At 45.6% G+C, this 25,636-nt stretch overlaps 1 protein-coding gene and 1 long non-coding RNA gene across 2 annotated transcripts in view; one reads left to right on the forward strand and one right to left on the reverse strand.

Moving 5' to 3' along the window:
• Positions 1-7,315, forward strand: part of TNR (tenascin R) — an 81,288-nt gene extending 73,973 nt beyond the window's left edge. The window contains exons 19-21 of the mRNA XM_045877403.2: positions 1,022-1,183; positions 5,524-5,687; positions 6,607-7,315. Coding sequence (XP_045733359.2) covers positions 1,022-1,183; positions 5,524-5,687; positions 6,607-6,726 — 446 coding nt within the window. The 3' untranslated portion in view covers positions 6,727-7,315. The remainder of the gene's footprint in view (positions 1-1,021; positions 1,184-5,523; positions 5,688-6,606) is intronic.
• The window catches only part of LOC135364733 (uncharacterized), a 44,118-nt gene extending 27,968 nt beyond the window's left edge, over positions 1-16,150 (reverse strand). The window contains exons 1-2 of the long non-coding RNA XR_010412331.1: positions 15,193-16,150; positions 3,413-3,478 (exon numbers count right to left, since the gene is read on the reverse strand). This is a non-coding gene — a long non-coding RNA (uncharacterized LOC135364733). The remainder of the gene's footprint in view (positions 1-3,412; positions 3,479-15,192) is intronic.
• Between the last annotated feature and the right edge of the window lie 9,486 nt (positions 16,151-25,636).

Here is a 25,636-nt window from a genome sequence, read left to right on the forward strand (position 1 = left end):
TAGCCTAAGTAATCTCTAAATTCCCTTCCATCACTGCAATTCTTTTATTCTCATCATGGTACACTCCGATAGATATCAGCTATGACAGCAAAGCAAAAGGACCTCGGTTCAGTAGGCAGATAGAAATCAGGAGGACTTAGAGATCATCAGCAATGCAAGGTGAGTGGTTCAAAGTCTGGACAGGTAGGTCAAAATCAGAAAGTCCCAGAGTCCAGCCAGCCAGGGCAAACGGACAAGGGAATATATACGAGAAAACATCGCCAAGGAGAATGTGGGCTCACAGAGGTTCGCACCTTACGAGAATCTATTAGACCAAGATCCAGGAAGCTTAGAGCCCAAAGAGAAGCAGATGGGTGAAAATAACCCCCAGAAGACCAATGCAGAGGGGGCAAAGCAAACTGTAGCAGGTAGATTAGACAGAAAGGAACTGGAGTCAGGGGGCAAATGGCAATATCCCCTCACCTGGCTATGGGAGCCCCAGGAGGGCTGGAAGCTGAGAAAGGGCAAGGCAGTGTAATATAAGGTGAACAGAATCTCTTTTGCAGGCTACTAGGTGATGGTAGGATATCCTAGGCCCCTAGCACCTGTCCTGAACTCTTCTATCAACGTTTCTACCTCTGGCTTCCTATCACTCAAGCCAAAGAATTCACGCCCATGTAATACGTCTTGTCATTTTCACCCAACACCATGGTTTGGAGTGGAAGGTGGTAGGGGACAGGGCCAGGAATCCCGAGCCTCAAGGTTTGTGTGCTACTGAGTCAAGACTGGATGCTAGGACCCCTGAGCTGACATGGGGTGGAGGGGGGGACCCATCATCAGACCAGGGTTTGTCTTTTTGCAGGAGGAGTTTCTGAGTCTGGCAAGGTCTGTCTGATAAATGACCTGAGAAGGGCTGAGGGCAAAAGCAATCTGGATCCCCCTCCCCCTCTGTAACATCCACTGTGAGGCCACAGTCCCATTTCACTCCCATTTCCAAAGCCGCTGGGACCAGGCCCCCAGCATTCTCTGCTCTTCTCCACAGGGCTGGACAACATACACAGGATCACATCCCAGGGCCGCTACGAGCTGCGCGTGGACATGCGGGACGGCCAGGAGGCGGCCTTCGCCTACTACGACAAGTTCTCGGTGGAGGACGGCAGAAATCTGTACAAGCTGCGCCTAGGGGGCTACAACGGCACCGCAGGTACCCCGGCCCCTGAGCAGACGCCGGGCCGGTGGGCGGGCAGCAGGACCAGCTCCCCCCGCCCCCCGCCACGCCCCGCGGTCTAAGCCTGAACGGCCGGGCAGTGGCAGCACCCCCACAGCGTGTGAATTCCCTGCCAGCCAAAGAGCAGGGCGGAGGGAGGGCTGAGAATCACTGGCGCTGGTCCCTTCGGTCCCTAACCACCCCGGTGATCTGAAACCAATTTTTCAGGATTTCAGTTTCCTCATCTGGAAAATCATAATAAGGATGCCTGCCCTACTTCACAAAGTAGTCAGAAAAAGATGCAACCAATGCAGCGGAAGTACTTTTAAAGTTTAAAAAAAAAAAAAAGCGCAGTGTGAGGACAAAGCATTATTTTTCTTGTCTAGATTAATTAATATGGGCTCTAATCCAACAAGAACATAATCATCTACTGTCTGGGGAGAAATGTCCTCCCTGTGATGACATCCAGGAAAACCATCTTGCAACTCCAAATTCTGAGAGGACCCCCTCCCCTCAGCAGTCATCATAAGGCCTTCGTCAGGTGCCAGCAAGAGCCCTGGAATGACCCTCACTGGCCACGTTTCTTTTCATTCCTCCACAAGAACCAAATACATGCTCACACTTCCTGTATAGATTTTTATGACATTTCTACTAAGTAGAACAACCATCTCTATAAGCTCTGTTGCATTAATAGTTTTATCGGAACATAATATCCAGTCTGCTTCTTAGGCTTTGCCAATCTGTTTCCTGGGTTCTATTATAGCACATTTCATAAAAACCTGTTTTGCCAAACATTCTACTGTTTGGTACACAGTTATTGGTCCTTTCATTAACTCCAATTTTAGGGCTAAATGCTAGTGTATAATTTTAGCAGCATTTTTATGCCTCTTGGGATTAAGAAGATCATCAAGGTGTTGCCCTTCCGATTACTGCACCTGTCCAAGTATTTCTCTTCTCAGCCACATATTGTTACTCCATGGGAAGACATGCTTTATTATTGTTCATATTGGAGATTATTCCCAATGACAGTTGGCCAGATCTGCCTGAGGTGCCCCTAATAATAGCTCCAATTTACTACACTTTGGGCATAAAAGAAGCATTGAAATGGAGTGTATTGAAGCAGATATCAGACTAAATCATTTCAAGAAAACCTGATATAATCAACTCCCTAAGATTAGAATTGTGCCTATAGAAAAGCAGTTCTTATTCTTCCCACAGGAAGAAAAGCAAGACTTGCCCCTTGCTCCCATGTCCCACCTTCCTCCCCTCTCTTCACCTGCTCCAGGTCTTTGCTTCTCTCTGCCTCCTGTGGGCCCAACCACTGCTTCCTTTACCGAAGCTCCATCTTGCTACTGGGCCCCATGGAGGGCAGGACTGTGGGACCGCATTCGACTCTCATGTTTCCTAGACAAATCCTGCCAGAAAACTACCAATCATCATAAATTAATCACAGTCTGACCCCTCCCTTCAAATATTCAGTTCATCTTCCTCAAAAGATGAAAACCTGGGCTTATGTAGGCTGCCCCTTTCTCTGGGCAACTCTACCCAATGGTTGCTCTGTTAAGACCAGAAGGCCTCCAGTGGGGAAGAGCCCATCCTCTTTTTCTGGCATTTACCATTGCCCAGTTCCCCTGGCCTTTATCTTGACCTGTTGCTCATTTTATTGGCCCTACTGGCAACAATCCATCCCATGGCCTCCAATCCACCTTCAGCCCTTTCTCCTGTCCCCATTTCTCAAGCTACAAAAATCTAAGTCTCTAGTCAGGACTCTAACTGGAGTAGAACTGAAAATTCCAAATCAAGTTATCAATAAGAGGTTGTTGAGCAACCCCTAGAAGTTCATTGCACAAGTTACAGGCACTCAAAAGAAGCATAAGACATGGTCTCTGCAAGAACTAAACATCTATTTTTTTTTTAATTTTTTTTAAATTCATTATTTCCAAGTGTTCAGGTCAAGAGCTTTTATTTTATTTTTTAAATATTTTATTTATTTATTTGACAGAGAGAGACACACACAGTGAGAGAAGGAACACAAGCAGGGGGAGTGGGAGAGGGAGAAGCAGGCTTCCCGCAGAGCAGGGAGCCCAATGTGGGGCTCGATCCCAGGACCCTGGGATCACAACCCGAGCCAAAGGCAGATGCCTAACCAACTGAGCCACCCAGGCACCCTAAACATCTATTTTTTAAAAAGAACCACAAAAGAAATGGTACTCATTTCCAGCTTACCAGGCGCTCTTGGTCTAGGAAGGAACAACATCTGGCTGGTGTCCCAATGGTGAGGGAAGGCAAACCCTGGAAGAGAAGTCACGGAAGGAGCAGTTACTGTGGAGGGAGGGCCCCTGGCTCCCAGGGCAGGGTGTGAGTTCAGAAGAAACAGAAAGAAGATTGGTGGAGGACGGGCCTTAAAACCAAGAGAGCGGTGTTACTATGGTGAGCAGTGAGGAGCCATGGTAGGTCCTGAGTCTTTTGGATTTGGGGGTTTTAGGAAGATCAATGTGACAGCCATAAACCGGATAAAGTAAATCTGAGTGAAGAACAGAGACCAGTTGTCAGCTGCTGCATTAATCCTGGCAGGAGATAATAGGAGACTTGACTAATGTCAGGAATTAAGAGAAAGGTATAAATCTGAACAGCAGTTTGAGAGAGAAAAACCAAGGCTTGGACAATGTACTGAATATATGAGGTGGGTATGAGGCAGAAATGGGAAGGGAAGCCAGATTTGGGAGCAGCGGTTGAGAGCCCATTCTAGATTACAGAAGGACAAGCAGGAGATGAGAAGATAGGAGGCAGGTAGAGGCAACAGAGTTAAACCAATGGTAAAGAAAGGGTCCCTAGGAAAAAAAAAAAAAGAAAGGGTCCCTAGAGAATAGAATTAAGCCAAGAAGTTTTAAAGCTAAAGGATATGAATATGATTTAGGATTGGAGGAGGTGAATATGCTAAAATATATAAATATGAAAGAGAAAAAGATAAGAAATCTTTTCTGCCTTCTTCCGGACCTGGAAGAAATGGGAAAGAATGCGTTTCAGGAGAGCACCTGGGTTGCTCAGTTGGTTAAGTTTCTGCCTAACTTATCCCTGATCCCAGGGTCCTGGGATCAAGCCCCACGTGGGGCTCCCCACTCTGCGGGGAATCTGCTTCTCCCTCTGCCTCTGCCCACCCCCTGCTCGTGCTCACTTTCTCTCTCTCTCTCTCAAATAAATAAATAAAATCTTTAAAAAAAATGAGTTTCAGGTAGTGGGATTAGCTCTCGATGGACACAAAACCAGATTCCTTGGAGCCTGGGAGAAGATGAAAAGGAGGGGAAAGAGACCTGGTATGTTGAGTTAGGGATCCAACTGACCTGAGGGGATCAGGCTTCCTCGTAGAACAAAAATCATCCCCTCAGAGTTAAGCTGTGGCAGGAAGCAGGGGAGGCATTGAGTGGCCACCATGAATGTGGACTCAGATACCACAGATGACCTAGAACGGTGGTCTCTCCTAGTTTAAAGCAACCTCAGAAGCATCTACAATAATATTGATTCAACAGCATTCGCCCCTTTACGACATCTCCAACCACAAGTCCCACCAAAAGTTCAGCCAATAGTTATGAACTAATTAAAGTTTGATCCCTCACCTCAAATACTCAATTCATATCATCAATTCATATCATCAATTCATAACATCCCAGCAAGACAACACCCAGACACCTCTGTTTGCCTCTAAGGCTAGAGATCTTACCACATATCCAAGCAGTCTATCTCGTATGCAAACTTCCCCAAGATACAGCCCTGCTTTTCCCAACCACTTCTCGGACATGGTTAGGATTTTCTCATCATGCTTTCTCCTATGGACAGGAACTCGAGCTTGCTGAGATCCCTCTTTACATGTGGCACCAAGTTCTGAATGTGAGGTTTTGGGTGAGGGTTGACCAGGCCTAATAAACCATGGAGAAGGCCAGGCCATGGATGCACGGTGGTAACCCAGATTGACTCAAGTGGCCATGGCTCATCACTGTCTCCTCTGGGGACAAAGGAATCATGAATATTGGTGCCCAGTGCAGGCCTAGAAGAAACAGATAGAGGTATGAGGTGGACTGAGTGGACAGAGCTCTGAGCAGAAAGTCAGAGGAATGAGGAAATGAGTTGCTGAGAGCAGCAAGGAAGCAGCTGAGCCAGGGATTAAGGTAGAGTAGAGTTCCGTACAGCCTGGCTGAGGAAATGGGTGGAAATGAGAGAGGTAAATGGAAGGTCCCTGAAGTGGAGGCTAGGTGTGTTGGGAGCGGGTCAAATGTCCAGACAATCCTGACAAAAGAGGGACAAATCAGATGGCCTTACAAAAGCATCTTTGTTTTTTACAGGAGACTCCCTCAGCTATCATCAAGGACGCCCTTTCTCCACAGAGGACAGAGACAATGATGTTGCAGTTACCAACTGCGCCCTGTCCTACAAGGGGGCCTGGTGGTATAAGAACTGCCATCGGACCAACCTCAACGGGAAATATGGAGAGTCCAGGCACAGTCAGGTAAGTGAAGCTCGCCACTGTTATGAATGACCCAGGGCTGTGAAACCCACTGTCACTTAGCTTTATGTGTTCAGTGCACAAGTGGGTCTTACATTCCCCTTTGTAAAAAAAAAAAAAAAAATGTCAGTCTTGAGAAAGGACTATCATGAAGAGGAAAGTAAGGCAGGCCCTGAAATAAGGGCAGGACAAAGCAGAAACCAGAGGAGGGAAAGAAAAGCATTTGGACTCAGAAGTTAGAACTCACCCAGAGAAGCCTTTGACCACCAGCACGTTCCATTTCATTTCCTCATCTAAACCATCCTATAGAGAGCTTATCAATGTTAGGAACAGCTTCACAGGCTCAACCTTATCTAAAGAAGGGTCCCAGGAAAGGAGAGATCAGAAAACCAGTGTAAACTGGACTATGTTTCCCCAGTAGAGACTACAAGTCCACAGACTGGGCTGGGTGATACGATGACCAACTGGGACTTTCCCAGTTTTAGCACCCAAAGGCCAGCAGCCAGGGAAACCCCTCAGTCCTGAGCCAACCAAGATGGCTAGTCACCTTAGGTGGAAACTACCTGACTCTCCCATCAGGAGTGAGCAGTCAAACACGATCATTCTCCACAAAATGCTCGTATACTATTGGGATTCTGAAATTCAACACTGATAACTGGTACATGCAAATCTTAAAAGCCAAAAACATAAAGCTGGCAATAAGAAATAACCTGACATACAGGCCTGATGAACACTCAGGCCACAGACATGCTTAAAAAGAAAAGGTGGAAAGAGACCCAGCTCCTTGGACGGTATCGGGAGCCGGGCCGCAAAGCTTCCTGTTAGTGGAGAATGGCTAAATCCTCATCTTGGATTCCCTGCTCCTGGTTTTGTCCCTCTTTTCAAGCTGGTGACCTGACATGCATGTCTTTCTCCTTCCTAGGGGATCAACTGGTACCATTGGAAAGGCCACGAGTTCTCCATCCCTTTCGTGGAGATGAAGATGCGTCCCTACAGCCACCGCCTAACGGTGGGGAGGAAACGGCGGTCCTTGCAGTTCTGAGCAGTGGGTCGCCACGGGCCAACTGACCTTTTCTTTCATTTGTTTGTATTTTATAATATGAAACAAGGGGTGGGGGGTAAGAGTACTGTGCTTTGCAACAAGGGAAGGGTGTTGGAGGAAGCAGGATGTAGCTTCTCGTGGTGCCTGCTGTCCCGGGCCTGGGCCTCGGTCTCCATGCTCCCTCCCCCCTAGTCATCCTTAACCTTCCCCTCCTTTCCCACCAAGGAGGGCAAGTCTGGAATGTTTTAAAGAGACCAACTTGAAGGCAAGTCCTGGGGTCAGATTGCTATGGCACCAGGCCTTCTTTTCCTGGACTCCCAGGAGTTGCCTTTCACTACCAGGTATTCGTGCTCTGGTCACTGCCTTGGATGGCCAGGTTCTCACAGCAGCCCCTGGGAGAAGCCTCGGGAAGAGAGCTCTGTCATCAACACCCCTTCAGAGGAAACAGATTAACCTCACCCCATCCCAACAACCCAAGTCCTTTTTAGTGGGCCAAAGATTCTCGTCTTCTGACACTCTTACCAGCCAAGTGTCCTATTACCTTTTAAGAGCAGTGGCCTCCTTCCCAGCCCCAATCAACCCTGTGCCTCCATCCATCTTACCCTTAGACCCCCACGGCCCCACAAGCCCAAGGCATTGTCCACACCTGGCCCTGGGCTGCATAGTGGCCGTGTTCCCTGAGGGTCATAAGTCATTGCCCTCTCTCTTGGGTCAGCCAGACAGAACTTCCTTTGTGGGTGAAAGAGGGAGATGGTTGTGGGTTGAGCACTTGGTGTCAGACACTGAGGAAAGGACAAAAGTAGAAATCAGGGCATCTGCCATTTGAGATTACAGGTCCCGTGGGAAACACAGATCTTACCTAACTCTATTTTCTTATTTCTGGTCCTATTTGTCGTGGATTTTTTTTTTCTGAATTGCAAACGGAAGGCCTCATTTCTGTGTTCAGCCAAGCTCTCCTTAATGTGGGTGGCTTAATAAGGGTTAGAAGAAGAAGTTATATGACCAGCCGGCCATTCCCCTGACTGATAATTCCTGGAAAGAGGTGAAATTCAGGAGGGGACTGTTTCTGTTTTTTGCTCTTTTTTGGTCCTGTGGGAAATAGGAATGACCTCTGTAATGAGTTGACATCATGAGAAGCCTTTCTCCATCTTTTATTATTCTGCCTCTGAGAGGAAAAATGAAAAGTGCCAGAGGAAATTACATCTGGAAATCCAAAGGTGAATAGGGGACGACTGTGTGCCTACCTCCCATTTTATGAGATGTGCTCTCTTCACTACCGTGATTTGACTTTTAAGCCCAAGAGAGCTGGAGGCTCTAGAAACCATGACCGTTTGGCTTCTCCAAATCCAATGTCAGTGGTAGCTATCCCTGAGGCATCTGCCAAAATCCACACCCAGCTCCCCAGCTGCCCTCCCCTTTGCCCCTCGCGTTCCTCTTCTGTTTTCTGTAATGCCCATGGTTAGCCAAACTGGGTCATCTTGTTCCTTCCCCAACCAGTTGCCGGAAGAGCTGGAGAGTTGGCAGTTTCCTAATGGAAACAGCTACACTCTAACCCAGCTCTGATCCCCAGGAAAAGACAGTCCCTTGGGCTGCTGATCACACTTTATGTGGATGAAGTGGGCTGCCACTAGCTGCAGGCACCCTGCCTTAGCAGGCCTCCAAGGCCTTGCCCACCGCTCGGTGAGGCTGTGACTGACAAACCTGGGGCTGAGACGTGGAGACCACATCACCATTTCTCAGGTCAGCATGGGCTCCAAAAGAACTAGGAGAAGGAGGAAGAAAGGGAAACAGTCCTGTCCAGAAACATGTAAATTAAATGCGATTCAGCTGGAGAGTGGGAAACCAATGAATAGTAGGGAGCACACTGAAAGGGAGCTGGGGGCTAAGGTATACGCCCACCTCTGCCATGTTGTTGGTTCTGTGACATCATCAGGGAGGTGGTTTTCTCTCTCCAGGCCTCAGTTCCCCCCTGTTGAATGGAAGCTTGGACTAGAATGGCTACCAACTTCCTTTTTGGTTTTGATAGTCAACAGTGCTAGTTTCTGATCTGAAAATCTAAATAGAAATTGGCGTTGATGAGAGAGCATGATTAGTAATTCACCAAAAGCCTTCCTTTATTTAGGAAGGAAGGAAGGAAAGAAGGAAGGAAAGAAGGAAGGAAGGAAGGAAGGAAGGAAGGAAGGAAGGAAGGAAGGAAGGAAGGAAGGAAGGAAAAGGAAGGAAGATTCAGAAGTCATAAATAAAACACACACACACATACACACACAGGAAAAAACACTGCAGAGGAGGTAATGCCAAGTAAGAGGCCGAGTTCCTTTTGCCCATAAAAGCAGAGCCCAGGGGCCTGGGTGGTTCCAGTACAGCCTACCTCATCAAGGGACCTGAAACGAAAAGAGATTATGATTCCCTGTGTGGTCAATTCAGGTGAAAGCCAGGAAGTATCAGTGGAAACCAAAACCTGCCTTTCATTACAACCATTTTACCCTATGGAACATTTTTATAAATAGTATCTGCAGCATTGCCTGAATTCATTTCAAAAACTTTTAAAGCAAGAAAAGGACTTCAAAGATTAGCTCACCCAACCTCCTATAAAAGGATGTATAGATTCCTTTTATTAAGTTGAGTGATTTTCTCACGAGCTTTTACCATCTTCAAGAGACACTGTGCCCGTTCTCTCCCCAAGATCCATGATCAACTAAGCTAGAGCTTCTTAACTTATCTTATTCCTCCAAATTTGTGTTCTTCCCAAGGGTGGATCCAGTAAGCGATATTCACAATGCACTCACCTACGCACACCATTTGCTCTCAAGGGACTCACAGGAATAGAAGTGGACCCTGCCCAGAGGCAATTTAAGTGCAGGATTAGGATTTAATCCCAGTCCTAATTATAGGCATTTATAAGCCCACAAAACCTACCAATGACTGCAACAGACCCACTGCCTAGATCCAAGATCCAGGTTTTCCTTTTCTCATTTCCCCATCAGATAAAGATAGTTCCCAACAGAGTAACTCACAATTTCCAGGGTTCTTTCTGGAAGGTGGGGGAGGGGCAGGGGGAGACCACAAATCTGTGGAAAACTCCCACAGGGCCTTTAGACTGGATTTAACTGGAGGAGGGAGACTTGCTAGGTGTGGCCACAAGGTGGCGATCACCATCCCCAGTCACCGCCAGTAACTGTGAAACATGGTGGGGATTGAGGACAGCAAGCCCCTCGGGGTTTCCAGAACTCACACCAAACCAAGTTTCAGGAAAACCAGTCAACTGATTTGCACAGGGGATTGAATTGTTAAATAAAAAGAACAATAAAAATGGCAGCAAGGAAATGCAGAGCAAACTTCCATAAATAGTTAAATCCACCCTACACCTCACCTACACGCTCCAAACTGGGCAGCCCAAGCAGGGGTAAGCCACCTCCTACCCTGTTCCCTGGAAACCAACCAGTTCCCTGCACACTGAAAACTCTTATTTCAAAGACAAACCCGAAGAACCAAGGTTGCCAATGAGCTCAATGCCAAACCAAACAACCTTAATCACATTTATACTTTTAAAATGTGGTCCCAGCACAGAGCTGTAGATTAAGGGACAGTAGGTCATTATGGAATCGTTTCAAAGAGCTCTTTTAAAAGCATCAGTTGAGAAAATGTGGAACCTATGAGCAGTAAATGCGCCAAGCTGAGGAGGCTGAAATAGACGAGCTCATGACCTGGACTTGCAAGTATTCCTGGGGAATAAAAACATTTTTCTTCTTTTTCTTTTTTCTTTCTTTCTTTTTCTTTTCTTTTCTTTTCTTTCTTTCTTTCTTTCTTTCTTTCTTTCTTTCTTTCTTTCTTTCTTTCTTTCTTTCTTTCCTTTCTTTCTTTCTTTCTTTCTTTCTTTCTTTCTTTCTTTCTTTCTTTCTTTTTTTTTAACTTTAACCTCTGCCCAGAATTTCAGGAAAGGTAGAACTACTTACTCAGGGTCTGTGCTTGCTTTTGATCACCTGACTCCTATTCAGTCTCATTCCTGCTTCCTTTTCTTTCCCTCCAAAGCAGACATTCTTGTATCTCACTGTCTAGTCCTAAAACTTTGAAAAGGAAAGATTCAAACTTCAGTTTAGTTCCAATAATCCCACAGAAGATGGAATAATGTGTTCATTTGCTTCAAACTTGCCAAGGCCTTGGGACCTTGGAGGCCTGGGGATGCGGGGGAGATCTGTGAAGTTTGGGAGTCTGCCTCTTACACAAAGCTCCAGATGCCAGGAGTGGCAGACTCAGCTCCACCCGACCTCCCTGGGTGGCCTGTCTTTCTCCAGATATCAGTGACAGAGAGGTTCCACGCTCAGGAAAGGCGAGACACCATGCTGGCTTCTGGGTGATGCCTGTAGCCTCTCTCTGGCTAGACCTCCAGGTCCTTGGGCCATGTTCCCTAACATCTTTGACTAAATGCTCCCCCATACTCTTGTTTCTTCTGTAACCCCACCCCACACAAATGTGACCAAGTTTCCCTCAACTGTACTCTAGCATTTGGCACCAACAGGCCAAATGAGAAGTCACAGAAAATGAGATCTCCAAAAGCAAGGAGGGAAAAAAGGTCTAGTATACTTAAGTGGGTGTGTTGTGTAGATACAGGTCCAGTTTGAAAGAATGGCTCTGGTTCATCCTAATGGTAGCCACATTAGATTTGCTTATGTCCAGTCTGTGTTCTTCAAGCTTTGAGAAATAGCAGGGAAGAAGAAAACATAAAATATAAAACATAAAATAAAATAAAACAAATAAAAGAAGCTGATGGATGATTGGAGACTGAAAGCAAGCCTTCTACCAATGGCCCACAGTAGAAGTACAGAGAGCAAGTGTAAGGGTCTAGGGACCTGCATTATTAATTCCTTGAGTTCTGGTTTCACCTCCCACCAGAGAGCTCCTGTCAGTTCACCCACCTCAGGAGAAACTAAGGCACCAGAGCCCTGCCACTTAGAAAATGAGAAGCAGAAGTGTTTAACCAGTCCTGCCTGGACCTCACTTTTCCTTCACGGCATTCACAAGCCTGATTTGTCTTCTCCAGCATTTCTGATTAATTTTTCAAGGTCACCTCTTGCCTGAAGCATGACTTCATTGCACCTGCAGCACTTCATTGTCCAAATGTCCTTGGCAAATCTCAGAGTCTTTGGACAGTGTTGCATTTTCTCCAAACCGGAAATCCTCCCTCCTTCCCAAGCTTAATAAGGCTATTGCAGAGTATCCAAATAACACAGCTCTTGTCCCTCAGACTGCTCTGCCCCCTCTGTTAATTTGACAAATCAGCTCCTCCTTGTCTGCTGTGAGGCTGGGCTGATGCTAAATTTCCAGTTCAGAAACATTTAACCCTTTTCAGTCTCACCGCATCTGCCCTTCCAGGTACTGGCTTTGGCTCATTGGCACCATGGGCTCCTGGAGGCAGAGCAAGATCCCAGGAGGCCTGGAACATCTAAGCCACAGAGAGGGTTTGGGTCCCGATGTGTGGCCAGGAGGCAAGGGCACCGATGAGAACTATTGTTTTCTTCCCATTTCTGGTTTAGCAGCCCCAGGGACACCCTGTGTTGCTAACATCCCGCCACCAGATGCCATTGTGTTCAACGCTGCCTCCAAAAGACAAATGTTGGGAACATACCTTCAGAGCAGGAGGGGACTGGAGATCATCTAACCTGACCCTCTCATGTCATACTTCAGGAAAAAGAAGTCCAAAAACGTTAGGCAACTTGCCCAAGTTCACACAGCTAATTAGTAACACAGCTGAGATCAGATCTGGCATAGGCCTTTTAATACTTCTCTCCCCAGATGAAGACTAAGAGAAATGGTATTTATTACACTCCTACTACTTTCTAGATATACTGTGCTAGGAACTTTACCTGTATTACTTCATTAAATCCTCACCACAACCCTGACTCAAGTTTAACCATTCGACAGATGAAGAAATGGAGGCACAGAAAGGTTTAGTGACATGCCCAAAGTCACACAGGTCTAAGGAGAGCCATAATCGGAATCCCTCTGCCTAATTCTAAAGCCCTTGCTTTTCCCCTATCAGGAGACTGCTGCCCCTTCTACTTGTTTAGCCAAGTGGCTGCCATCTTGGATTTACTAATGTTTGCACAAAGGGGCTTCTGAAGCCACTTCTCTCTGTCTTTTAAGAAAAGGGAGTTCTTGTGTTGTTTTTTGCCACATACTCCAGGGGACCTTCCACCTCACCCTCAGAAGTAAGAAACAGCCAGACAGCTCTTTCCTTTTCTTCTTTTTTTTTTTCTTTCTCTTTTTATGTTTTTAATTGGGGAGGTAAGAAAAAGTTCCACAGCAGGTTGGTAGCAGATAAAAAAGACTAGGACACAAACATTATGTCCCCAACCCCACTCCTTTGGGAATATAGTGGCCTCTTTCCCACCCAACATTAGAAGAGTAGGGAATTCCAGAATCCTTCTTCTCAAACTGGGTAGACAAGGTTGGCAAGATTGGGGAGAATAATCATGGTGTGTGTTCCTGGATCACCAGTTTTACTCCAGAATTTAAGAGGAAAAGAGTTATGTTATTAATATATTGAAACCAATATAGGCAGTATCAAACGTAGAAATCCCTGAATTTTTAGGCTCAAACCAGCAGGCTGCAGACTGATTGGGCTCTTTCCTCCCAGACTTTCATGAGTACCATGAGAGTGTCCCTGTAGGGACACATCAGTGGAAAAATTGGGGAATGAGGCTAGAGGAAGGCAGTAAATGGATGTTACTACTTCCCTTTTCCAACCTGTCCCTACCTCCTCAGTGGGGATGTGTGTGTTGTCATGGGTTCTCAGAGAACAGTTAGGTACAATCTCAGCTCTCTTTGCCACACTGAGGAATTTAGAAGGAAATTGGTACTGGGTAAATTGTATTTTTGGCTGCCAGGCCCAAACTCCAGAAATGAACCCCTTCCTCTCAACTGAATGCTACTTAGCCATAAAGGAATAGATTTCCCCAAGACAGAACTTGGCATTTCATGGTCCTCTTCCATGTGGAGGCTGCTGGGGGGAGGTGAGATACGTCTGTGTTAGATGCAGCGGATGCCATGGTTTCTACAAAAATGTCAGCCAAGTAAGTGCCCCCCTACCAACCCCCTTTCCCTGCCCATGGCCTCTAGACTCACACCATGGTTCCACAGATTCAAGGGTCAAAATCTAGATGCGTTACCGATAACATCAATCTCCTCCTTCTTATCCTGAACACACACCCAGGCATCCAGTCATTCCGACCTCAGATGCGCCCCAGGTCCACGGGGCCTCTCAGGTACCCTGAGCAAGTCGCTGTGACTTTGAGGGAGCTGTTATGTTGGGCCCGGGCAGCTGAAACCCACCCTGGTGGTCTCTAGATTGTTGTTCTGAGAAACCATAAACACCAAATCCTCCAGGCCCCCTGAATTTGAGTTTGTCGTTTTAACCTTTAACGGCCTTTTCAGGTACAAATAACACCGACCAATTTACTGCCTTTGTAGCTACACTGTGCTTGGGAAAAGCATTTACTTAAAAGAAAGACTGGAAGGAAGAAAAAAAAAAAACAAGAAGAAAATGGAGTACATACTCTTCAGGCGATGTACACTTTCACAAACTGAAATAAAAGTAAAAACAGAGGATGGGAGAGGAGAAGCCAACCTCCCCCCGCCTTTCGTGGCACCGTAGCTCAAAGACTGGAATCTCCGCTTGTTAACCATTGTTAACTAGTATTTTTAGTCCTGATTGCTTTTAGCTTCTGTATAGTTCCTTTTCTAAACACATTTTCTATACGTCAATAAAAGATCCGGAAGGAATGGTGTGCGTCTTCTGAGTCCTGTGGGGAACTGGGGAGGCATGCCTTTCTTAATGGCCAGCCTGCCTTCTCCTTTTCTCTGGGCCTCCTCCCCTCCGGGTTTACCGCCACTTCTGCCAAAAGATCTTCTCTGCATCACCTTGTTCTCATCCCTGAAGGTCCTACTACTCCAACTGTGTCCCTTGCCGTCCTTGATCCTGTTCTCTCATTATAGCCTTGATGCCCCTACATTCCTTCCTCTTCCCACTATCTACTCTTCCTCTCTCGGCCTCTCTCTCTCTTTCTTCCTCCTCCACCTCCCACCCACTCTGAATTCTTCATCTCACCCATTGCTTTTACCCTCAGAAGAGGTCCCTGATGGGTGCTAGCCTCTACTGGATGCCCCAGCTTCACCCAGACCGGTCTGGTCTATGGTGTGGAGCCCTTGATCGGCCACAAAGACTGACTCGCTGTCCAGTTCCCTTGACCCTGGAGTGCCCAGTGGTAGCTGGATCTCCAAGGCTCTAGTGCCATCTAGGGGCACTGGCAGAGACTATTTAATTGTCCTAACTTGCCCAGCCTGTCTACCTTCAGCTCAGTCTCCAGCTCCTGTGACCACCTGCCACTCAGGCATGGTCACCTGGGAAAGCGTTCTCCCTTTCCTTCCCTTGAAAATGAGCCCTGTGCACATTGTAAGATCAACGCTCACCTCCAGACCATACAGGTAAGACCCGGCCAGGTAACAGCCCAAAGAGCAGGGGCATGAGGGAAACTTCCATCCAGCTCAGCTCCACAAGCACGCAAGGTAGAAGTGTAGAGGAGACAGTAACAGAGCAGAACCCAGACAAGTCCTCCCTACACCCTCATTGGAGAGGGAGGGGCATTCCAGGAGACTGCCTGCGGGGAGGGGCGTCTGCCTGTCTTGAGTTTTATGACCGTAGGAATTACCCAAGTGGGACGGTGAGGAGGGAACAGCACAAATCAGAGTAAGAGGGCATGGAACAGCATAACCTGTAGAAGCAGGGCTAGGAGTGGTAGAGTCGTCATGTGCTCCTGGCTCCCTGGCACCCCAGAAGGAGTCTGATGACAGAGCTCTCCACAGGCCAGGGGTAGATGGAAACTTATGAAATTCCAGGGCAAAGAGGGAGCAGTGTTTCTCCATGTTCCCATGTTAAAAGGGAGATAGAGAAATACTTTTAAAGGGGACTTAGAGAATACTTTAAAAATTTGGAAATAAAATTGTTTTTTAAGTTCCATTCCTCCCAGGATTCTAGGCTCCAGCAGTCCTGTTCCCAAACCTAGGCCATGTGAGCAGCAGGGACAAAAACCCCAGCTTCCAGTCACATGACAGTCTCCCACTGAAGCATCTGCCCTGTGCTGACACTTTTCAGAGCCTGTTCCCTGTGGCTCATTTCTTCTTCCTCCATAATTTCCTAAAAAACATTTCGGTGAGGGCAGCAAGAGAAGACCTTTAAAAACAGCCCCATTTCCTGGTCTTCTTTGAAATAAGCCACCCTGGAAACCCACACCTCAGGATGGTGTTACCTGAGGAGGGACCGTTGTAATATGCAGATAAAGCCCATGGCCTGAATCTCGCCCTGCGTGTTATCTGGGAAATGGAAACTAGACGTATACAGTGGAACTTAAAGGAATTTCAGTAATTAGTATTTATTCCTGAGGTGGCTGAATGCTAACATTATGTTTTAACTTAAATGAGTATGATTCACCCATTGCTTAAGACCTCTGGGTGCATTTACAAAGATCTGAACACAGATTTAATTATTGCTGTGTTGTGGGAACGAAGAACTGCCACAGGAAAAATTAAAAGTGGATTATTAAGCAAGAGAAATGTTAGCAGCATTAGTCATCAGTGCAATTACCAAGAACCCAACCTAAACACAGTAACGTCTTCTCTCCCGCGATGACCCCGGTGGCCCTGGGGACATGTGCCTCCGCAGCCACCTCTTGCCAGTCCACAGAAGGATATCATTAAGGAATAAGGGCTCCTGGGACCCATCTCTCCTCTCATGTGATGTGCACTTGTACACTCCATTCCACTGCTCAGGCTTTCCAAGAATCCTAGAAAGAACATGTATTGGACTCATAAATCCACACATAACCATGTCTCTTGTTCTTCTTTCCTCATGTCCCAATCTGAGTTCAGTGAACACCTACCATGGATCTGACCCAACGCTGGCTCTGGATGGCCAGGGACAAAGGCCTGGTCCCTCTTTGAAAAGACAGAGTCTCTTTTTGCCTCATTCTGTTTCCACCCACTTGCACCAAATTCCCTGCTCCCCAGCCCAGATGTTCCAACATATGTGGAGGAAGCCCTGCACTTCAGAGGTTTTAAAATAGGTCAGGGTAAAATTTCCAAATGTATGTTTACACATTTGTGAGGAACTGGGAAGAGATGTACAGTAAAAGAACTCAGTTAAATAGAACGAGGGTTGTCATTTCAATATTGACAATATTCTTTTTTAAACTCAGACACATTTCAAACACTTCAAATATTAGGGAAGTGGCAATTAAGGAGCTCCTTGAATCCAAAAAGCTAACAGAACCTTCTCAAAGGACTGATTAATATAGAATCTTCCTTGGTTGGGGGAGCAGAGGGGAGGGAGGGCAGTCCAAAAGTTCTGGTACTTTTAGATGTTGACGCCCTTTAATGCATGAAATGAGACTTGTTATTATCGGAGATCACAGCTAAGCACTCATTCATAGCTTGTGTGAAAGCTTTGGGTCTACTCTTCGTGATAAACAATAAGCCCTTTGGAGGTTTCTGGGAAATGAGTATAAATTACAAGAAATGCAGTAACAATTATGAAAATTCAATATGCTAGCTGTACAGGAAATTTAAAGATCCAAGAAAAACAGGAAGAACAATGAAGAAATGTATAAATTACTTCTGGGCGCAGGGGGGTACCCACCATGATTTGTGATCCACGCTCACTTTTTATGACTTTCTTTTCCCATAAATAAAACCCACAGAGTAATAACCAAAACTTATATTTACAACCAAAGCTACATGGAAACAATGACAACCTAGGTTGCTATTAAAGGCAACTCAGCTGACTTATTGACACGGGAGCATGAGGAATCACCGAAGAAGTCAAGGTGGAAACACCTGTCCTCCTTTCCAACCACCCCCCCAACCCCATCTTGTACCATTTAAAGACCTTGAGAGGTATTCATGTAAATTTAGTCTTCAACATTTTCTCTTCCAAAGAAACGACCTGAATTTTAACTCAATTTGAAATGCCCATGCTTGCTACGAGGCAGGGTTTTAATACAGCAGTGCTATTGGCATTTTGGTCAGATAATTCTTTGTCATGGGAAACTGTCCTATGCATTGCAGAATCCTTAGCAGCATCCTTGGCTCTTCCCTACAGAATTCCAGGAGAACCACCACCATCCTACAAGTTGCAACAACCAAAAGTATCTTCAAACACTGCCAGCTGTAATTTTGCCGTGGGGGGCAAAATCTCCCTCAGTGGAGAAGCACTGTTCATAGGGAGATTTATCAGAAAGATGACTTCAATCCAGATGTCACTGAAGCAACATTTTAAGAAGCAAGTTCATTTCAATCCAAAAGACTTAGGAGCCCCCCAAATGGAACACTGCTGTAGCTTTTCTATTGAATTTATTTCTTTTTATATAGTTTCTAAATGTTTGAAAAGCATGTCCCTGTATTTTATTTTATTATTTTGTTGGAATCACTCAGGGTATTTTGGTGGTCCAAGATTAGATTCCAAGGCAGGGAGTAGAATTTATAAGATGGTGCTTACAGAAAATGAGAGTTTGACTCTGGTTTAATTTGTCATGGCTGTCCAGGACTCAATTAAGCTTCAAATCAAGGGTCACTTGTAAATTAGACCTTTTGGCTCTGTTGCTTCACCTGATGGACAGTAATAAATGGTATTGATTGTTTAAGATCTCCAAATACCTCAAGATCTCATGTGTCCTAAGGTTTCTCAAGAAAAAAATGAAATCAAGGCTGGGGGAGGGGGCTATGTTAGGCACCAAAGATAGGAGGAAAGGAAGACTTTGTCTCAAACTTCTGCCTTGGTTCAGGATTCTGATCATCTGAACAGAGAAAGCCAGTATCACTGCCCAGGCCCCCAGAAGAATGTGGATATCAAAGTCACATGCCTAAGAGTATTCCGTGGTGTCAGGGAAAGCAAAGGGTTTACTTGACACACACACCTCCCCCCCAAAGAAAACTTTGGAACAAAGGGAAATGGAGCAAAAGAAGAAAAGAGATAGCTGCCCATGAAAGAAACCTACTGTATTCTCAGCATGGGGCAGAGAAGGACACCTGCCATTGAACCCCTTTACCTAGCTCACCCTCACAAACAAGCACTTCCAGTACCCAGGAAGGGGGATGCAAGGAGGGATGCCATTTTTACTTCTAGCATTTCAAAGAAGTCACAAGGTCGGTCTTTCTTTCCTATTGTCCGAGCCATGCCTGTGGGGCCACTTGGCCTAGTTTTGTGCTCAGAAAATGCAGTCACCATAGTAGATCTCTGCAATGTTCTGTTAGCTGTGAAGGTCATAAGAGATCAGGAAAGGGTCAATACGCAGTTGTGACTGGCCACAGTCACCCTCACAGTTGCTTCTCCTGGTCAGATGGGACATCTCTGGTTCAGTCTCTGGGAATCCAATGAGGTCCTTTCCTGCAGGGTTGTGCATAACCACAGAACTCACAGCAAGGGAAGAAAATTGGGAGCTCACATTTTGGTGCCGAAGGAGAAGTCCTGCTCTGGTTCATGATGGTTTTCACCACAGGGTCTTCTTCCAGATCAAGAGCCACTGAAGCAGATCAAAAAGTGCCTGTCCCATTAGGGTCTGGCTGCAACCCATTATCAGATTTCCAGAATCACTTACTTCTCTTCTAAAACCAAGCCACTTGGAAAAGTCAAGCCCTCCAGTTGGATGGAGAAAAGAGCTTATTTTCTTTCCTGAGAGTAAGAGGGGATAGGGAAGGCATTAGAAAAGCCCCAGTGAGGTGTGTCCTCCTCTCACTTGTGAGCCCCTTGAGGGCAGAGCCTGGGTTTCCCATCCCACTCTCAACAGTTAGCTCAGTGCTCCTCATAGGCCCAATGTAGAACTGATATAAACTGAACTGAATCAGTTCTATCTTAAGTCTGTGAAAGAGACTCAGTTAACTGCTGTAATTATGCTGAAATTTAGGCTAGATCCCTAAAATAGCATACTTGGAGACTCTGAAGAACAGAGGAGAGAACGCTGGACTTTAGGTCAAAGGCTTATGTGGCATTTCTGCCACTTACTGGTAATGTGCCTGAGGGGAAGTCCTCCTGCCTCTCCGAAGCTTAGTGTCCTTGTCTTTAAAATGGGAATAAGAATAACTGCCCTTCCTACTTCACAGACTGTGAGAGGCGAAATTCAATGGGCAGAAAAAGCTTTGAAATGGGTGTCATCACTGTGGGAGACAGTGCTAATTTGGTAAAAGTTAAAGGATGTTGACAAATGTCCTCCAATCTCAAATACCTTCCCAGCAGTGTTATGACCTAAAGTGTCACGAATCTCGTCCCCTAAAACAACTTATTGCCTTTAAAAAATGCCCTGGGCAAAGTAAGAGCATCAGCTGGCTATCGGGGATTAGCTGAGGGCTACATGAGAGCAGGAAGGGGACAGGGTGGGGAAGGGGGCAGATGAGAAGCCAGAGAACAAGGAACAGAGCACACAAGAGGGGAACAAAGCAGCTATGCTGATGCCAGCCCCATGGGAGACTCTTCTAGAAGAGAGAGGAAAAGAGGACCAGGCTGCGTTGAGAGCCAGCCCAGTATGCTCCAGAACTGCAGGCTAAGGACAGTGTGGTTCCAGGCTATTTCCCCACCCTTCCCTGGGACATAGAATGAGGACCAGAGGAACGCTAGGGCACTCAGCAGCCACCACAGAGATACTTAGTAGCACTCTTTCAGAGGGGTAGGGTGAAGATACTGTATTTACCAAAACTCCCACCAGGACACCACACCTGTGGTTGAGGCCTGCTAACTTCAGGCATGAGCCCCTGGAGGCCATGCTTTTAATAGCATGAATGATGATTTCTAGGGAGGGGGGCCTCTGTCTGGTTTCTAGGAGCTGTGGACTTCAGTTTTATTGAGTGGGGTGTCTAGGGCAGGAGCTGAACTGCTCAAGGGACAGAGAGACTGAGCACAGCCATCAGCACACCCTGCAATCCCCCTACAAGGGCCCACACACTTAGTCCCATTTCTACATAAACATGAAACAAATATTAACATATGGCCCTCTCAATTGATGCAGAAAAGGCATTTGACAAAATACAACATCATTTCCTGATTAAAACTCTTCAGAGTATAGGGGTAGAGGGAACATTCCTCAAGTTCATAAAATCCATCTATGAAAAACCCACAGCAAATATCATCCTCAATGGGGAAAAGCTGAGAGCCTTTCCCTTAAGATCAGGAACACATCAAGAATGCCCACTCTCACCACTATTGTTCAACATAGTACTAGAAGTCCTAGCGACAGCAATCAGACAACAAAAAGAAATAAAATGTATTCAAATTGGCAAGAAGAAGTCAAACTCTTTCTTTTTGCAGATGACATGATACTTTATGTGGAAAACCCAAAAGACTCCACCCCAAAATTACTAGAACTCATACAGCAATTCAGTAATGTGGCAGGATACAAAATCAATGCACAGAAATCAGTTGCTTTCTTATACACTAACAATGCATCTGTAGAAAGAGAAACTAGAGAAATGATTCCATTTACAATAGCATCAAAAATCGTAACATACCTTGGAATAAACCTAACCAAAGAGGTAAAGGATCTATACTCTAGGAACTACAGAACACTCATGAAAGAAATTGAAGAAGACACAAAAAGATGGAAAAACATTCCATGCTCATGGATCAGAAGAATAAACATCGTTAAAATGTCTGTGCTACCCAGAGCAATCTACACCTTCAATGCCATCCCGATCAAAATTCGAATGACATTTTTCAAAGTGCTGGAACAAATGATCCTAAAATTTGTATGGAATCAGAAAAGACCCTGAATTGCCAAGGAAATGTTGAAAAAGAAAAACAAAGCTGGGGGCATCACATTGCCCGATTTCAAGCTATATTACAAAGCTGTGATCACCAAGACAGCATGGTACTGGCACAAAAACAGACATATAGACCAATGGAACAGAATAGAGAGCCCAGATATGGACCCTCAACTCTATGGTCAAATAATCTTTGACAAAGCAGGAAAAAATATGCAATGGAAAAAAGACAGTCTCTTCAATAAATGGTGCTGGGAAAATTGGACAGCCACATGCAGAAGAATGAAACTCAACCATTCTCTAACACTATTCACAAAGATAAACTCAAAGTGGATGAAAGACCTCAATGTGAGACAGGAATCCATCAAAATCCAAGAGGAGAACATAGGCAGTAACCTCTTTGACATCGGCCACAACAACTTCTTTCAAGTCACATCTCCAAAGGCTAGTGAAACAAAAGCAAAAATGAACTTTTGGGACTTCATCAAGATAAAAAGCTTCTGCACAGCAAAGGAAAGTCAACAAAACAAAGAGGCAACCCACAAAATGGGAGAAGATATTTGCAAATGACACTACAGATAAAGGGCTGGTATCCAAGATCTATAAAGAACTTCTCAAACTCAACACCCAAAAAACAAATAATCAAGTCAAAAAATGGGCAGAAGACATACAAATGGCTAACAGACACATGAAAAAAATGTTCATCATCAGTAGCCATCAGGGAAATTCAAATCAAAACCACACTGAGATACCACCTTATACTAGTTAGAATGGCAAAAATTGACAAGGTAAGAAACAACAAATGTTGTAGAGGTTGTGGAAAAAAGGGAACCCTCTTACACTGTTGGTGGGAATGCAAGTTGGTACAGTCACTTTGGAAAACAGTGTGGAGGGGCCTCAGAAAATTAAAAATAGAGTTAGCCTATGACCCAGAAATTGCACTCCTGGGTATTTACCCCCAAAGACACAGATGTAGTGAAAAGAAGGGCCATATACACCCCAATGTTCATAGCAGCAATGTCCACAATAGCCAAACTGTGGAAAGCGCCAAGATGTCTTTCAACAGATGAATGGATAAAGAAGATGTGGTCCATATATACAATGGAATATTACTCAGCCATCAGAAAGGATGAATATCCAACTTTTACATCAACATGGATGGGACTGGAGGAGATTATGCTAAGTGAAATAAGTCAAGCAGAGAAAGTCAATTATCATATGGTTTCACTTATTTGTGGAACATAAGGAACAGCATGGAGGACATTAGGAGAAGGAAAGGATAAATGAAAGGGGGGAAATTGGAGGGAGAGATGAACCATGAGAGACTATGGACTCTGAGAAACAAACTGAGGGTTTTAGAGGGGAGGGGAGATGGGGGGATGGGTTAGCCTGGTGATAGGTATTAAGGAGGGCACGTACTGCATGGAGCACTGGGTGTTATACAAAAACAATGAATCATGAATCACTACGTCAAAAACTAATGATGTATTGTATGGTGACTAACATAACATAATAAAATAAAATTTTAAAAAAATAATGTTCATTTGAAAAGACAATTATTCTAGATGCCCACATGTCTCAACCCAGCCTGTCCTCAAATTCTCACAGAAGCCCCACATAGGAAAAAGTGTCTGTTTCTGCCCCTTCAGAATGGACCTGAAACCTCCCACCAACAGAAGCTTGGTCTCCCAGAGAAGGCCCCCATATCCACCCCAGTCCAACTAGAAGCTGGGCACTTGCCTCTCCTCCAAACCCCTTCTAATGGCCTGAGATTGGAGGAATGACTTGTCATACACAGCCCTGATTCTGTCTGGTACTCTAGGGGACAAAGAACTCATAGCCACCTTCAGAGCCACTCACCTGTCCCAGGTCCTGACCTATAAAAAGAAGAGGAACAGAAATGACCACATTCACACTTAGTGCTTGGTTCCTGGGAACAGAGACAAGTTGGCAGTTCATTGGGCCAGTAGTTTTCACTTTGGTGGTGTCATATGGACTGTGACAGATGTCCTGGGGCTCTGGAGCCTCTCTGCTGCAATTTTCCCCATCAAGGCATGACATTCACCCTGAAAGCAAGGGAACACCTCCTCCCCCAGAGCACCCAGTGCCAAAGAGTCCTGCCAGGTGGAGAGGAAACCATGTCTTTCAATGGAGCTTATCGCCTGAGTCACCCAGGTGTTCTTGCCCTAGAGCATTTCTTCACTCGTTCTGTCCCTCGTCCATACAGTCATTCATTCACGCACTCAACAAAGAGTCACTGAACACCCCCTAACAGTCTGCACTGTGCAGGGAACTGGTGGAAAGCCAGGGCAGCTGGGGCACAGATGGGTGGCTAGTGCGTACCACGGATACAGATGGGAAAGAGGGCAGGACTTAATCAGGCAGGGCTCTGCAAGCCATGTGCGAATTTAGATCTATTGTAAGAGTGGCAGGAAGCCATGGGAGGACTCTAAGCAGGAGAGCGAGATGACCATATACATATTTAAAAGAGTTGGTTGTGGCTGTCGTGTAAATGGTGGGGGATGCAAAAGATCTGGCGGGGGGGTGGGGCGCGGAATGCAGGAGTGGGTCAGATGAGAAAGAGAAATACTTGGCCTCAGGTGGTTTTAGTAAAATCAGAAAGGTAGATATATTCAAGAGCTGTTTGGGAGTAAACGGACAGAAATTGAACATATAAATGAGGAACAATACACAGAATGGTGTATAGGATTCTAGGTGGCCCCACTGGTTGGACAGGGGGCACCCAGGAAGGGAAAAGTCACTGAGAGCCAAAGACAGGAACTGCATTTTGAACAGCAGCTAGAGACTCTCTGAGATATCCAGCCAAGAGGGCAGTTGCGTGGACAAGGGTAATGTCCAAAAGAGAGCCAGAGGTAGAGTTCTTTGGGGATCACATACAGGGCTGGCTTCATGGCCGTGTGACCTATACAATGACACAGGGCCCCATACTTACAAGAGCCCCACACTTGGGTTTAATGTTCTGCTGTCACCACTTGACATTTTTATTTTGCACCAAGTTCAGAAAATTCTAGCTGGACTGTGTGAAATGTGGAAATGGAAGACTGGGCCTTCTCTGGGAAACCAAGCTTCTGTTAGTGGGAGGTTTCAGGTCCATTCTGAAGGGGCAGAAACAGACACTTTTTCCTATGTGGGGCTTCCTATGTGGGGCTTCTGTGAGAATTTGAGGACAGGCTGGGTTGAGACATGTGGGCATCTAGAATAATTGTCTTTTCAAATGAACATTCTTTATTTTTTTATTTTATTTTATCATGTTATGTTAGTCACCATACAATACATCATTAGTTTTTGATGTAGTGATTCACGATTCATTGTTTTTGTATAACACCCAGTGCTCCATGCAGTACGTGCCCTCCTTAATATTAGCTGGTCCTAAACATATAATATCAATAAAGATACAGGCATGGATTCATTCATTCATTCCACAAACATGTATTGAGCACTCGATAAAACAAGAAAAATTAGCATAATATATAGTATGTGAGACAGTGATAAGCCTCCGAAGATAAATAAAGGGGGATGTATTAGTCTGCTGGAGCTGCTGTAACAAAATACCACAAACTGCATGGTGGAAACAATGGAAATTTATTTTGTCACAGTTCTGGAAGCTAGAAGTTTGAGGTCAAGGTGCTGGAAAATTCTATTTTTGGTGAGGCCTCTCTTCCTGGCTAGCAGACTATCACTCCCTCACACGGCCATTTCCCTGGGTGAACAGGGCAGGAGAGGGGAGAGGAAAAGAGCACCCAGGTGTCTCTTCTTTTAAGAATAATAATCCTGTTGGATCAGGATCCTACCCTTAGGACCCCATTTAACCTTAATTACCTCTTTAAGGGCCCTATCTCCAAATATGATCCCTCAGTGGATTAGGCTTTCAACACACAATGCACCCCACGCACACATGAATTTGGCAGGAGGGACACAATTCAGTCCATGACAGGAGGTTGGGAGTGTTGAGGGGAGAGCAGAGGCTAACAGTTCTCCACTTGTGTCTTCTCCGCCCACCTCTGAGGTCCCCTGCGCCTTCCGTGACTCTTCCCATTCATATGGACAACATTTTACCTCAAGCTCCAGTGCTGTTCTGCAAAGATGTTAAGGA

Source organism: Mirounga angustirostris, unplaced genomic scaffold, assembly GCF_029215605.1.
Source record: "Mirounga angustirostris isolate CCGP_5_RB_7025 unplaced genomic scaffold, mMirAng1.0.hap1 SCAF_6, whole genome shotgun sequence".
In the NCBI taxonomy this organism is placed as follows: Eukaryota; Metazoa; Chordata; class Mammalia; order Carnivora; family Phocidae; genus Mirounga; species Mirounga angustirostris.